The following is a 14,623-nucleotide window of genomic DNA, read 5'->3' on the forward strand; positions in this document are numbered from 1 at the left end:
TCAAAGCCTGTGGACAGTTGGAGATAATTAATTTGGTTCAGACAGATTTTAGACCAGCTTAAAAGCTTCACAGATACAATACTCACAATGATAATAGAACATTTTGGTTCAAAGACTGACTAATGGAATTGATGGTCAATAGATTTCTGACCACGCTTGAGATGTTGGGTCTGTATCCATTATTGAGAGGCTGTGCCATTGGGCATTTCATTGTGGGCTGAGCACTGGGTTTCTATGACAGCATGATGGTCACCTAGGTATATGACCTGTGTGTAGGTATTGTGATTGACTGACGACATTAATATTCACAAACCCCTTTCAGTATGATTATTCCACAATCAGATACAAAGAATAGTTGGGCGGTAGAAACCACATTTTAATTCTTGGTGGCCCTAAAATTGGGAGGTTGATTGGCTCTCAGCAAGCATCTGTGGTTTATTATATTGTGTTATATCCATCTGACTCATCATTCCCAGGTTAAATAGAGCAAAGACAGCATCAAACTGGCCAGACAGCATCGCTGTCTGCTTTTTCCTGCCTTCACCATCCCCACACTGCTGGACTACAAAGTGGTGAATAGCAAGGTAGTATGGACTACAACTGAGACAGACACAGCAACATATGTCCCTCCTGTGCTAGGCATCTCACTTGCCAGGGTCCAGCCCCTGGTGGATCCAGGGTAATTTGAAGGGGAGATGGAGTCGGCGTCCTAGGAAAAAGCTATTTAATTAGAAATATAAAGAGAGATTAGAAAAGGATAGTGTAGTAGGAAATAGTAGTGGAGAAAAAGAGGCTGAATAACTTGGTTTACGTGGAAAACCAATAAAACTCTAAGACAAGGAATTTGCACCATCTACATAGGCCACCGGTGCCTGCTTGAATAGCAGAGGGTTCCCCACCTTGGGCTCCCTCTCGCGTGGGTCTTAGAAGCCAGGGCAAGTAAGTAGACATGGCGAGCCTCCATGCTCCAGATGGGAATTCAGCCAGAAAAGAAGAGAATGAGAAAAGACCACACAGGGGAAACCAGTCTTTCCAGGAACTGGTCTGTTTTCTTTATTTTTCAGGTTCGCTTATATACTTTTTGTTATACATAGGGATGAATACAGAGTCAAGTGGGGTCAGCAGACCTGACCTTTATCAAAATCAGGTGCTTCATATAAATATATACAAAGGTCTTAGGGGTTTTACATCATCTTCTGGCCATGAGGCCTGCTGACATTTTATGGCCCTTTCTGATAACGGTCAGTCAACCAGAAAACTTATTTTTTCCAGGGGTGATTTTTTCTTAAAATCTTCGGAGGCGCCACCCTCCAAAGGTACCAGATAAAGTTGCATTCCTATAGGGTGAGGTTGTAGTGGGTTACAATTAAGAAAGGAATTTACTTAGCCTAAGGTTTAACATGATTAATCTTAAAGGTTAATACTTATTTCTCCTATATACTAGTTATATATTCATTAACGTGTATAAGGGCAGGGGATTTAGCAGCAAACATTGGCCCAATAAATGAAAGGCCCTTCATCAATATAATTCCTAGTCAACCCACTATGCTAGTAATTTCTAACTTCCCCAAAGAATCTGTCTTTAGAAAGTTTAAAACATCTCATGCCTCTCATGGTTGGAAGGCTGTAAACAATCACATGTGGCCAGATGAACCTGTTCAGGCAGGCTAGAGAACCTTCATAGGAGTTTGTAAGTTGAAACACTCTTGTCACGCCCAGGAATTTTTATTAACTGGAGCTGTAGGTTAACTCCTTCTCCAAGAGAGGTGGTGGGGGACAGCACCCCATAAAGTCAGAGGTGTAGGTGAGAGCATAAAGCAGTAAAGTAGGCAGACTCTGGTTTGGGGGGTAGATGCTCAGGAACAGGGGGTTTCCTGAGGCTCGATCCCGCCTTTGTGTATGCTGTGCCTCCTTCCTCATGACCTTTGCCATGGGTGGAGTTCCTGACACTGGCTCCCGGCATCTCACAAATCATGGCCTTCCCTCAAATGGACCACACTGCCCAGAGAGATGTGCCCCCTCTGAAAACATGATGTCTTTTCATGCCAAGTGAGATCAATGGGACTCTGAAAAGATTCATAGTCTCATCATTCAACGCCTACTCAAAATGTTTTAAGATGTTATTGAAACTAAGGAAAATGCCCTCGAATTCTCCTTTTAAATATGTTCCCTGTCTGGCAAAAGGCTAATATGAAATAATTCTCACATAATTCATAGGCAAACAGTATCCTTTACCAGGACTCTGGCGAATGCTCATATGAGCTAATACTCAGAGAATTCAACTTTATCATTCATGACAATGAAGCCAGGAAAGACCAAAGCTGACCACCACATATAGTGACATCAGTAATAATAAACACATCTGAACTGTGTTTAGAGAGAGGATTTTAAATAAACTCCCTTCATAGATTTAACCCAGGAAAGCTCATAAGCAACACTGTTAATTCTATTGAAACAATGCATGGTAGTGAGTGATGGTCACTTTTATTTGTTCCTGAAGTGAAGGATTTCCTGTTCCAAGTGACACACATCACTGTGTACTCTGATGAATGAAAATGATGTCAAAGTACACATGACAGAGAAGACACATTTTTTAAAAAAAAATCTTGATTCATTCCAAAAGGATATGTGATAAAGGAGACCATATGATTAGGATGGAAGCTCATTTCCTTCCCTGTAGAGTTTCTCAGTTACTTCTTTCAAGACTATTTGCAATTGGATGGAATGAAGGAAATATGTCTGGATAGTACTCTAGTCTATTACAAATGACATGTGAATCAGGAAGTAGTTAAGTGTCATACAGGATAGTCTTGACTAAGGTACAGACAGTAGTCATGAGGGACTTCCCTGGTGGTCCAGGGTTTGAGAATCTGCCTTCCAATGGAGAGGATGCAGGTTCAATCCCTGGTTGGGGAACTAAGATCCCACGAGTCACAACTGCTGAGCCGATGAGCTCTAGAGCCTATGCTCCCCAACAGGAGAAGCCTGTGGCCATAAGGAAGACCCACCACAGCGCCCCCCCCCCCAGAAAAGAGAAAGAAAGTCAGAGGTGAAACTAACTGGCTAGAATTACCTAGCAGGGTGGAGAGTTTTTAATTATACTTGAAGCTTCCCTGGTGGCTCAGATGGTAAAGAATCTATCTATAGTGCAGGAGACCTGGGTTTGATCCCTGGAGAAGGGAATGGCAACCCACTCCAGTATTCTTGCTTGGGATATCCCATGGACAGAGGAGCCTGGCAGGCTACAGTCTATGTGATCACAAGGAGTTGGAAAAGACTGAGTGACTGAGTACATAAAGCACACAGAAAGAAGAAATCTATTTTTCATTATTTGAATGGAATTTAGTTTCAAGTTCCTCAACTTTGCTTAGATTAGTGAAAGTTATATTTCTTGGTAATGTATGATTTTTAAAGGAGGTGGGGAGCGCCACAAAGATAAGATGGAAGAGTTTAATCTAACCTTCAGAATTAAAATGTGGTTTCTATTTCTTAACTATTCAAAATATATTCTGCCTTCAGTTCTGTTTCTTACAGTATTGCAGATTTCTATTTTAAAGAACCACAAAACATTTTTTTCCTAAAAAATTTTTTCCTTTTTTTTTTTTTAACCATCAGTTGAGCACTAATTATACATGAATTGAGAGAAAGACTTAATCTGCTCCATGGTCTATAAATGAGTGAGATATAACTTACTCAGAAGCTTTTAGGAAAAGCTTTACAATGCGATAATAATACAATAGGATTGCAAGTTCTTATTGTTGCTAATTGTAATAGGGTGTGTCATATGCCAGTAGCATAATAAAATAGGAGCCTATGAGGGTGATGGGAGATCTACATAGTCACTCAGAAATATTTAGCAGGAGGAGATAATTCTACCTATATATAAATGAATTTGATATAAATCACCTGTTTAGTTTATTCTAGGTTTTCCTAATTGGAAGAAATTCGATGTTTGATTTTTAACTTAAGGGCATGTTTTAATACTATAATAGCAATATAAGTACATTTACTACATATCAACTATATTCTTAACAAAGAAATAAAAAGACATGAAGTAGGTTGATTCCTATCCCAGGGAATTTAAAAGTTCATGTTGGTTACATTTTGGGTAAAGATTAAATTTAGGTATGACCTTTTCTGTCATCTTTTGAGAATTTGCTTTTGTGTGTTGATGTCAAGTTTTATAGCAAATGAAGTCATGTACTACAATACATGTTTGATACAAAAATCATCATATTTGCAAATATATGTGGTTCCCTAGGAAGGTAATGGCAACCCACTCCAGTACTCTTGCCTAGAAAATCCCATGGACAGAGGAGCCTGGTGGGCTGCAGTCCATGGGGTCGCTAAGAGTTGGACACGACTGAGCGACTTCACTTTCAATTTTCACTTTCATGCATTGGAGAAGGAAATGGCAACCCACTCCAGTGGTCTTGCCTGGAGAATCCCAGGGGCGGAGAAGCCTTGTGAGCTTCTGTCTATGGGGTCACATAGAATCAGACACGACTGACGTGACTTAGCAACTTAGCAGCAGGAAGGTATTATATTCCTTTGAAACTTCAGATATGTGTTTTTTTCTCTGCAGATGGGGGCAGAAGGCATGGAAGGAGGGGCTTCAGGAAATCAGCATTCTCGGAAGCTTGTTAGCTTTACTTTGTCAGGTAAGGATATCTTTAAACACTATGTCCAGTTTGCAAGTGTGCAATTCAAACTTAGAAACAGTTGTTTCTTTCTATAGTCTCTTAAATATGATATGCAAAGTATTTTTTGGTAATATTTATTTCTGGAAATTCAAGCATATTTCTTACCAAGGTAAAATTAAATTATTGGTATATATTCAGAAATTATTTCTTCTAGGAAGTTTTCTGGTGATAAAAAGACTGTTACTTAAGAAAAACTGTAATGCAATATGTGCTAATCCCACTATAGAGCTTTGATAATTGAAAACAATTTGTGCTTACCTCATTTAGAGAAAGGAAAAATTTAGAGACAAGGAATAAAAAAAACCCCAAGAGATACTCCTATTTCTATGGAGAAATACATATAAATATTGGAAAATTAAGAAAACAATATTTTATTGTTTATTTTCTAGTTAGTAAAATATTCTGATTGTTGTATATTTATCATACAACTAAAGCACTCCTTTTCAGCTTGTGAGTTGGAATTCCTTTGTGGTTTATAAGGAAGCTAATTTAGTTGAAACTAGCAATTAAAAGTGAAAGTGAAGTTGCTCAGTCATGTCCGACTCTTTGTGACCCCGTGAACTGTAGCCCACCAGGCTCCTCCACCCATGGGATTCTCCAGGCAAGAATACTGAAGTGGGTTGCCATTTCCTTCTCCAGGGGATCTTCCCTACCTAGGGATTGAACCCAGTTCTCCCACATTGCAGGCAGACGCTTTAACCTCTGAGCCACCAGGAAGCAATTAAAAAAAGAATAGAAAAAAATTAGAGTTTAAACACCAAAGGGAAATGTTTTTCATAGAACACCAGTTTCTACAAACTGAAAATCTTCACACAAAAAATATACACACATGTATATGTGTAAAATGAGTTTCAGTATAATGGATTTCATACAGATGTCACTGTCAAAAGAAGTTTGAAGGCCAATGCTTTAAAAAAAATTGGCAGTTTTTAAAAGGTTAAGAATCTATAAATTGCTTTCGGTAGTATACTCATTTTCACTATATTGATTCTTCTGATCCATGAACATGGTATATTTCTCCATCTATTAGTGTCCTCTTTGATTTCTTTCACCAGTGTTTTATAGTTTTCTATATATAGGTCTTTAGTTTTTTTAGGTAGATATATTCCTAAGTATTTTATTATTTTCGTTGCAATAGTGAATGGAATTGTTTCCTTAATTTCTCTTTCTATTTTCTCATTATTAGTGTATAGGAATGCAAGGGATTTCTGTGTGTTGATTTTATATCCTGCAACTTTACTATATTCATTGATTAGCTCTAGTAATTTTCTGGTGGAGTCTTTAGGGTTTTCTCTGTAGAGGATCATGTCATCTGCAAACAATGAGAGTTTTACTTCTTCTTTTCCAATTTGAATTCCTTTTATTTCTTTTTCTGCTCCGATTGCTGTGGCCCTGTGGCGGATACATGTTGATGTATGGCAAAACCAATACAATATTGTAAAGTAATTAATCTCCAATTAAAATAAATAAATTTATATTAAAAAATAAAAAATAATAAAATAAAAGGTCAAGAATCCCCTTCACGGATCACAGGCTTGTGGCAAAAGGGCTTGTGAAATGAAGCTATGAGCCATGCTGCGCAGGGCCACCAAAGATGTATGGGTCATAGTGAAGAGCTTTGACAAAATGTGGTCCACTGGAAGAGGAAATGGCAACCTACTCCAGTATTCTTGCCGTGAGAACTCCATGGACAGAATGAAAAGACAAAAAGATACAACACTGGATGATGAGTCCCCCTGCCCCAAGGTCACAAGATGTCCAATATGCTACTGGAGAAGAGAGGATGGCAATTACTAAGAGCTCAATAAAGAATGAAATGGCAGGGGACAAAGCAGAAATGGTTCTCAGTTGAAGATGTGTCTGGTAGTGAAAGTAAAGTCTGATGCTGTAAAGAACAATATTGCACAGGAAGCTGGAATGTTAGATCCATGAATCAAGGTAAATCGGGCATAGTCAGGCAAGAGATGGCAAGAGTGAACATCAACATCTTAGGAATCAGTGAATTAAAGTGGATGGGAACAGGCAAATTTAATTCAGATGACCATTATATCTACTACTGTGGGCAAGAATCCCTTAGAAGAAATGGAGTAACCCTCATGGTCAACAAAAGAGTTCAAAATGCAGTACTTGGGTGCAACTGCAAGAACAACATCATGATCTCAGTTTGTTTCCAAGTCAAAATATTCAACATCACAGTAATTCAAGTCTGTGCCCCAACCACTGATGCCAAAGAAGTTGAAGTTGACCAGTTATGAAGGTCTACAAGACCTTGTAGAACTAACACCAAAGAAAGATGTCCATGAAAAGATGTCTATGAAAGATTCCATCACAGGGGATTAGAATGCAAAAGTTAGGAGATATCTGGAAAAACAGGAAAGTTTGGGCATGGAGTACAAAATGAACCAGGGCAAAGACTAACAGAGTTTTGTCAAGAAAACATGCTCATCATAACAAACACCATTTTCCAGCCACCCAAGAGACAACTCTACACATGGATATCACCAGATGGTCAATACTGAAATGAGATATTTATGTTCTTTGCAGCTGAAGTTGGAGAAGCTCTAAACAGTCAGCAAAAACAAGACTGGGAGCTGACTGTGCCTTCGATCTTAAGCTCCTTATTGCAAAATTCAGGCTTAAATTGCAGAAAGTAGGGAAAACGACTAGGCTACTCAGGTATGAACTAGATCAAATCCCTTATTATACAGTGGAGGTGACAAACAGATTCAAGGAATTAGATCCGGTAAGCAAAGTGCCCAGAGAACCATGGATGCATGTGTGTAACATTGTACAGGTGGCAGTGACCAAAACCATCTCAAAGAAAAAGAAATGCAAAAAGACAAAGTGGTTGTCTAAGCAGACTTTACAAATAGCTGAGGAAAGAAGAAAAACAAAAGACAAGGGAGAAAGGGAAAGATACACCCAACTGAATGCAGAGTTCCCGAGAATATCAAAGAGAGACATGAAGGCCTTCGTAAATGAACAATGCAAATAAGTAAAGGAAAACAGCAGAATGGGAAGGACTAGTGATCTCTTCAAGAAAATTGGAAGTACCAAGGGAACATTTCATGCAAAGATGGGCACAATAAAGGACAGAAACAGCAAGCACCTAACAGAGGCAGAAGAGATGAAGAAGAGGTTGCAAGAATACACAAATGAACTATACAAGAAAGGTCCTAATGACCCAGATAACCATGATAGTGTGGGCACTCACCTAAAGCTGGAGATCCTGGAGTGTGAAGACAAATGGGCCTTAGGAAGCATTACTGCAAACAAATCTAGTGGAGATGATGGAATTCCAGTTGAGCTATTTCAAATCCTAAAAGATGATGCTGTTAAAATCCTGTACTCTCAGTATGTCAACAAATTTGGAAAATTCAGCAGTGGCCACAGGACTGGAAAAGTTTTCATTGCAATCCCAAAGAAGGGCAATGCCAAAGAATGTATGAAGTAGCATACAATTGCACTCCTTTCACATGCTAGCAAGGTTCCACTCAAAATCCTTCAAGCTAGGCTTCAGCAATGCATGAACCAGATGTACAACCTGGGTTTCAAAAAGACAGAGGAACCAGAGTTCAACTTGCCAACATTCATGGATCATGGAGAAAGCAAGGGAGTTCTAGAAAATCATCTATTTCTGCCTCACTGACTATGCTAAAGCCTTTGACTATATGGATCACAAGAAACTGGAAAATTCTTTAAAAGATGGGAATACTAGACCACTTAACCTGTCTCCTAGGAAACCTGTATGCAGGTAAAGAAGCAACAGTTAAAACCGGACATAGAAAAATGGACTGGTTCCAAATTGGGGAAGGAGTATGACAAGGCTGTATATTGTCACCCTGCTTATTTAACTTATATACAGAGTACATCATTCAAAATACCGAGCTGGATGAGTCATAAGATGGAATTCAGATTGCTGGGAGAAATATGAACATCCTCAAGTATGCAGATAACACCATTCTTATGGCAGGAAGTGAAGAAAAACTGAAGAACCTTTTGATGAAAGAGGAGAGAGGAAAAAGCTGGGTTGAAACTCAGCACTCAAAAAACTACGATCATGGCATCTAGTCCCATCAGTTCAGTTCAGTCGCTCAGTCGTGTCTGACTCTTTGTGGCCCCATGGACTGCAGCATGCCAGGCCTCCCTGTTCATCACCAACTCCTAGAGTTTACTCAAACTCATGTCCATTGAGACAGTGATGCCATCTCCAACCATCTCATCCTCTGTCATCCCCTTCTCTTCCTGCCTTCAGTCTTTCCCAGCATCAGGCTCTTTTCAAATGAGTAAGTTCTTTGCATCAGGTGCCAAAGTATTGGAGTTTCAGCTTCAGCATCAGTCCTTCCAATGAATATTCAGGACTGATTTCCTTTAGGATGGACTGGTTGGATCTCCTTGCAGTCCAAGGGACTCTCAAGAGTCTTTTCCAACACCACAATTCAAAAGCATCAATTCTTCGGTTCTCAGCTTTCTTCATAGTCCAACTCTCACATCCATACATGACTACTGGAAAAACCCTAGCTTTCACTAGATAGACCTTTGTTGGCAAAGTAATGTCTCTGCTTTCTAATATGCTGTCTAGGTTGGTCATAACTTTTCTTCCAAGGAGTAAGCATCTTTTAATTTCATGGCTGCAGTCATCATCTACAGTGATTTTGGAGCCCCCAAAAATAAAGTCTGCCACCGTTTCCGCTGTTTCTCCATCTATTTGCCATGAAGTGATGGGACCAGATGCTATAATCTTAGTTTTCTGAATGCTGAGCTTTAAGACAACTTCTTCACTGTCCTCTTTCACTTTCATCAAAAGACTCTTTAGTTCTTCACTTTCTGCCATAAGGGTGGTGTCATCTGCATATCTGAGGTTATTGATATTTCTCCCTACAATCTTGCTTCCAGCTTGTGCTTCTTCCAGCCCAGCGTTTCTCATGATGTACTCTGCATATAAGTTAAATAAGCAGGATGACAATAAACAGCCTTGACATCCTCCTTTCCTGATTTGAAACCAGTCTGTTCCACATCTGGTTCTAACTGTTGCTTCTTGACCTGCATACAGATTTCTCAGTAGGCAGGTCAGGTGGTCTGGTATTCCCATCTCTTTCAGAATTTTCCACCGTTTGTTGTGATCCACACAGTCAAAGGCTTTGGCATAGTCAATAAAGCAGAGGTAGATGTTTTTCTGGAACTTTCTTGCTTTTTCAATGATCCAGTGGATGTTCACGATTTGATCTCTGGTTCCTCTGCCTTTTCTAATTCCATCTTAAACATCTGGAAGGTCACAGTTCATGTACTGTTGAAGCCCGGCTTGGAGAATTTTGAGCATGACTTTGCTAGCGTGTGAGATGAGTGCAATTGTGCGGTAGTTTGAGCATTCTTTGGCATTGCCTTTCTTTGGAATTGGAATGAAACCTGACCTTTTCCAGTCCTGTGGCCACTGCTTGTTTTCCAAATTTGCTGACATATTGAGTGCCGCACTTTAACAGCATCATCATTTAGGATTTGAAATAACTCAACTGGAATTCCATCACCTCCACTAGCCTTGTTCGTAGTGATGCTTCCTAAAGTCCAATTGACTTTGCATTCCAGGATACCTGGCTCTAGGTGAGTGGTCACACCATCATGATTATCTGGGTCATGAAGACAATCCTATCCCTAGTCCCATCACTTCATGTCAAATAGATGGGGGTAAAGTGGAACCAGTGACAGATTTTATTTTCTTGATCACCAAAATGACTGTGGACTGTGACTGCAGCCATGAAATTAAAAGATGCTTTCTCCTTGGAAGGAAAGTTATAACTAACATACTAAAATGAAGGGATGTCAATTTGCTGACTAAAGTCTGTATAGGTAAAGCTATGGTTTTTCCTGTCATCATTTGAAAGTTGGACCATAAAGAGGACTGAGCACCAAAAAATGAATGCTTTTGAATTGTGTTGCTAGAGAATACTCCTGATTTTTTTCTGGACTGCAGAAGCAAACCAGGCAATCCTAAAGGAGATCAACATTTAGTATTCATTGGAAGGACTATTGCTGAAGCTGAAGCGCCAGTACTTTGGCCACCTGATTCTAACAGCTGAAAAGACCTTGATGCTAGAAGACTGAACACAAAAGAATTGTGTGGCAGAGGATGAGATGGTTATATAGCATCACTGATTCAGTGGACATGAATTTGAGCAAACTCCAGAAGATAGTGGAGGACAAGGGAGCCTGGTGTGCTGCAGTGCGTGGGTTTGCAAGGAGTAGGACACAACTTAGCAACTGTGCAACAACAACAAAGGTGAAGCGAACTCTCAGTTCAGTTCAGTTGCTTAGTCATGTCCAACTCTTTGTGACCTCATGGACTGCAGCACGCCAGGCCTCCCTGTCCATCACCAACTCCTGGAGCTTACCCAAACTCATGTCCATCGAGTTGGTGATGCCATCCAACCATCTCATCCTCTGTTATCCCCTTCTCCTTCAGCCTTCAATCTTTCCCAGCATCAGGGTCTTTTCAAATGAGTTAGTTCTTTAGGTAGCCAAAGTATTGGAGTTTCAGTTTCAGCATCATTCCTTCCAATGAATAGTCAGGACTGATTTCCTTTAGGATGGACTAGTTTGATCTCCTTGCAGTCCAAGGGACTCTCAAGTGTTTTCTCTAACACCACAGTTCAAAAGCATCAGTTCTTCAGTGTGCAGCAGCAGCAGCGGCAGCTTTCTTTATAGTCCAACTCTCACATCCATATATGACTACTGATTAAGGAAATCAATATTTGAAATGGACTTTTGAAACAGACAACTGTACTGAAGCACATGTAAGATAAATTCTAACAGATGTGTCTCACCATAAGATGTTTTCATTCTTTTCCATTGATGTAGTACTTCTGAAATTTAAATTATCAATAGATTCACTTTTTCTTCACTGCAGAAAATGTTATTCATGAAAATTGACACTTTTAATAGTGAAAGTTAGGAGGCTGATCTTGAAAACATGCATCCATGGATGCATGATTATCATGTATGATGGAAGCTCATGTGTTAGCTCATTACTGGCCCAAGGCCATTGTAGTATCCATTTCTGATCTAGCATGTTCCTTCTCCTCCCCATATGAAGTTACTTACTCTAACTACCTTTTTGCATTGGTTCTCTGGTAAATCTCAGAGGCTATTCTATTATGTTATTATTCAATAAATAGTTAAAATTTGACCAACAGATACATTTTCGTTGGAATCCTCAGGGTTTTAAAAATCTAAGTATACCACAGCCTGTGATAAACTCATCACCCCCCTTATCTGTCTTCCTTTTGAATATATTTCAGTTCTCTACCTGTGCTTAAGGGTTCTAGGGGAGGGGTGCAGGTGGGTTGCAGGAACAAAAATGAATCCTTCCTTTACAGATGAAGAACAGCTTCACAAACCTCCATGGCCCAGAAAACTTAGTTTGCCCATACCACAGTTTTCTTATTTTAGAATAATTGCTCTAAGCTTTCAAGTGATCAATATTTTTGTGAACATGACTCACACATATTGATTTTGACCGCAGAGGGGATGTTAATTAACCCACCATTCGAGAAGGACCAGATGAGAGCTAAAAATCCCAAGACATTTTCCTGAAAAGCAGAAAATAAGCTTTGGGGCATAGCCAGATGCTTTTTCTTTATATACAACTTTTTTACAACATCCACCGCAGTACACATGAAGGCTGGCTATCTAAAATCTGTTTTATTTCCTACCGTGTGATCAAGTATTTGCAGATAATATACAGAAATGTCTAAAAAGTATAGAAGATGAAAGCAATTTTACAATGGTAATTCTAAATAATTCATCTGGTGTAGCATATTGACAGTGGATGACAGTATTTATGGAGAGCATTTAAGCTCTGTAGAATATCTTTCTGCAAATATTCTGCTCTTGATTATCTGTGAATAAGTAGGAACACAAATAATTGAACTCTACAGATAAAGCAAAAACTGTTTTCTGATGAAAGTCTTAAACCTCTTCTCCAAGTAAGAAGTTAAAGATATTTAACCTGTCATACCTTTTATGCATATTTATGAGCAATAAAATATGTAAAACATAAAAGAGGAAGTCAAGATATGGATAAAGTGAACTGTATAATTAGGCTACAAATAACTGGTGGTTTATTATGTTTATTAATGAAGACTTATTTGTATAGTGTCTCTTGTAGAAAAAGGTTAACAGTGACATCTTTCATCACTGTGGCTTAATCTTCTGGTGGATGCTGTGTTTTCAAAGGAGTGTTTTGCATGAATAATTTAGCTCTGTCAGACTTCATGACAGCCATTTCTGTACATGTACTTGTTTACTGCAAAGAAATCCCTTCTTGAAAAGTAAAAATTCCTTTAACAGCTAAAGAATATCATTCCTTTGTCTTTGAGTCTGAGGCAAGCCCAACAATAAGGATAAGAAAATATTCAAATTGTATTTTTTCTCAAAGTTACCAAATAAAACCAAGTGAAAACATGTAGCATTATTAAATTGACAGTAAGATACAAGTGCTGTATTAATAATGATTCCATTGTAGGACTTGCCAGAGATGGGATCCATGAGGCTAATGAGATTACAGCAGCTTCTCTGAAGTGCCTGTCTAGTTATTTGCTCAATCTTTCCCTTCTCCCATGGGCTTTTAGATCAAAGATCTTACTATCTTCCACGCAGTGTTCTTAACATAAGGTCCTCTTGGTTGAGTCTTTCAAGCTTTTCTGACGTGTTAGACTGCCTCCCTCTGCTGCCAGTTATGAGACATTAAACAGTCCTGGTCTGTTTTCATCACGTGTTATCTAGGCCGCAAGGTTGTTTTTTTTTTTTTTTTTGGCCATTGGTAAACTTTTTCCAGGGAGCACTCCTTGGAGAATATGATGCTATGGGCAACCCCAGGCCAATTCTGTCCTTCTGAGAAAGGCTTTGTATTTCAGGAATGGTGGACTTGAGTAGGATGACCCTGGTGACCTTTTAAAAAATGTGAAGTTACTCTATAGGGTTTCTTCCCCAGCTGATTCGGGTCATTCAGAGGTCTCTGAGGGGCTTCCTAGGTGGCTCAGTGGTCAAGAACCCACCTGTCAATGCAGGAGACATCCCCCGAGGGCTTCCTCGGTAGCTCAAATGGTGAAGAATTTACCTGCAATGCAGGAGATCTGGGTTTGATCCTTGGGCTGGGAAAATCCTCTGGAGGAGGGCATGGCAACCCACTCCATTATTCTTGCCTGGAGAATCCCATGGACATAGGAATCCAGCAGACTACAGTCCATAGCGTCGCAAAGCATCAGATGTCACTGAAGCAACTTAGCACACACACACAAGGTCTTTGAGGGTTCAGAGCCTATCCACAGAATTCTTTTTCTGAATCAGTGGTCAGGACTTCCCTACACTGATCATAACTGTATAAAGTTACCTAGAAACTGTCTATTCTCCACAAGCTTTCAAGAGCACTTAGCTCTCAAGCCAGCCTTATCCTAACTGATATTCTCAGAAAGGCATTGGGGATCCTGTGAAGCCAGCTTTATTTCCTGACATTTTTGCATCCTGTAGCTTGACCATTTTAAAAAGTGTTAGTCTCTTCACTAACCAGACGTTAGCCAGAAATTTTAGCAGCTCACATTGTGTGAAATAACAATGGTGAGTCTAAAATGAGTTATGGGACTTTTAACAAATATTTAACTTACTTAACAGGCTACTGAAAAAATAACCTCACAGTTATTTAATATAGCAGATATCAATCAAATTTTAGAAATATTTCTGGTCTCTTTTTCATCTAACATTCATTTGTAGAATATATGTGGCATTTTATATATGGTACAGCTGAATGTGTGCTCTGAAGTTTCATCCCCAATTAAACTCAAGTCTCTACATTTTGTATATTTATGTAGAAGATTCACTTTTATCTCATGAAAGGACATATTGGTTTTCTTTTTAAATACAGTATTTAC

The 14,623-nt window shown here is 39.2% G+C and overlaps 1 protein-coding gene across 3 annotated transcripts in view; it reads left to right on the forward strand.

Moving 5' to 3' along the window:
* HECW2 (HECT, C2 and WW domain containing E3 ubiquitin protein ligase 2) overlaps positions 1-14,623 on the forward strand; it is a 451,986-nt gene that overhangs the window by 302,056 nt on the left and 135,307 nt on the right. For all 3 annotated transcript variants that reach the window (XM_018061392.1, XM_018061400.1, XM_018061404.1), the window contains one exon: positions 4,586-4,661. In XM_018061392.1, coding sequence (XP_017916881.1) covers positions 4,586-4,661 — 76 coding nt within the window. The remainder of the gene's footprint in view (positions 1-4,585; positions 4,662-14,623) is intronic.

This window comes from Capra hircus, chromosome 2 (genome assembly GCF_001704415.2).
Source record: "Capra hircus breed San Clemente chromosome 2, ASM170441v1, whole genome shotgun sequence".
In the NCBI taxonomy this organism is placed as follows: domain Eukaryota; kingdom Metazoa; phylum Chordata; class Mammalia; order Artiodactyla; family Bovidae; genus Capra; species Capra hircus.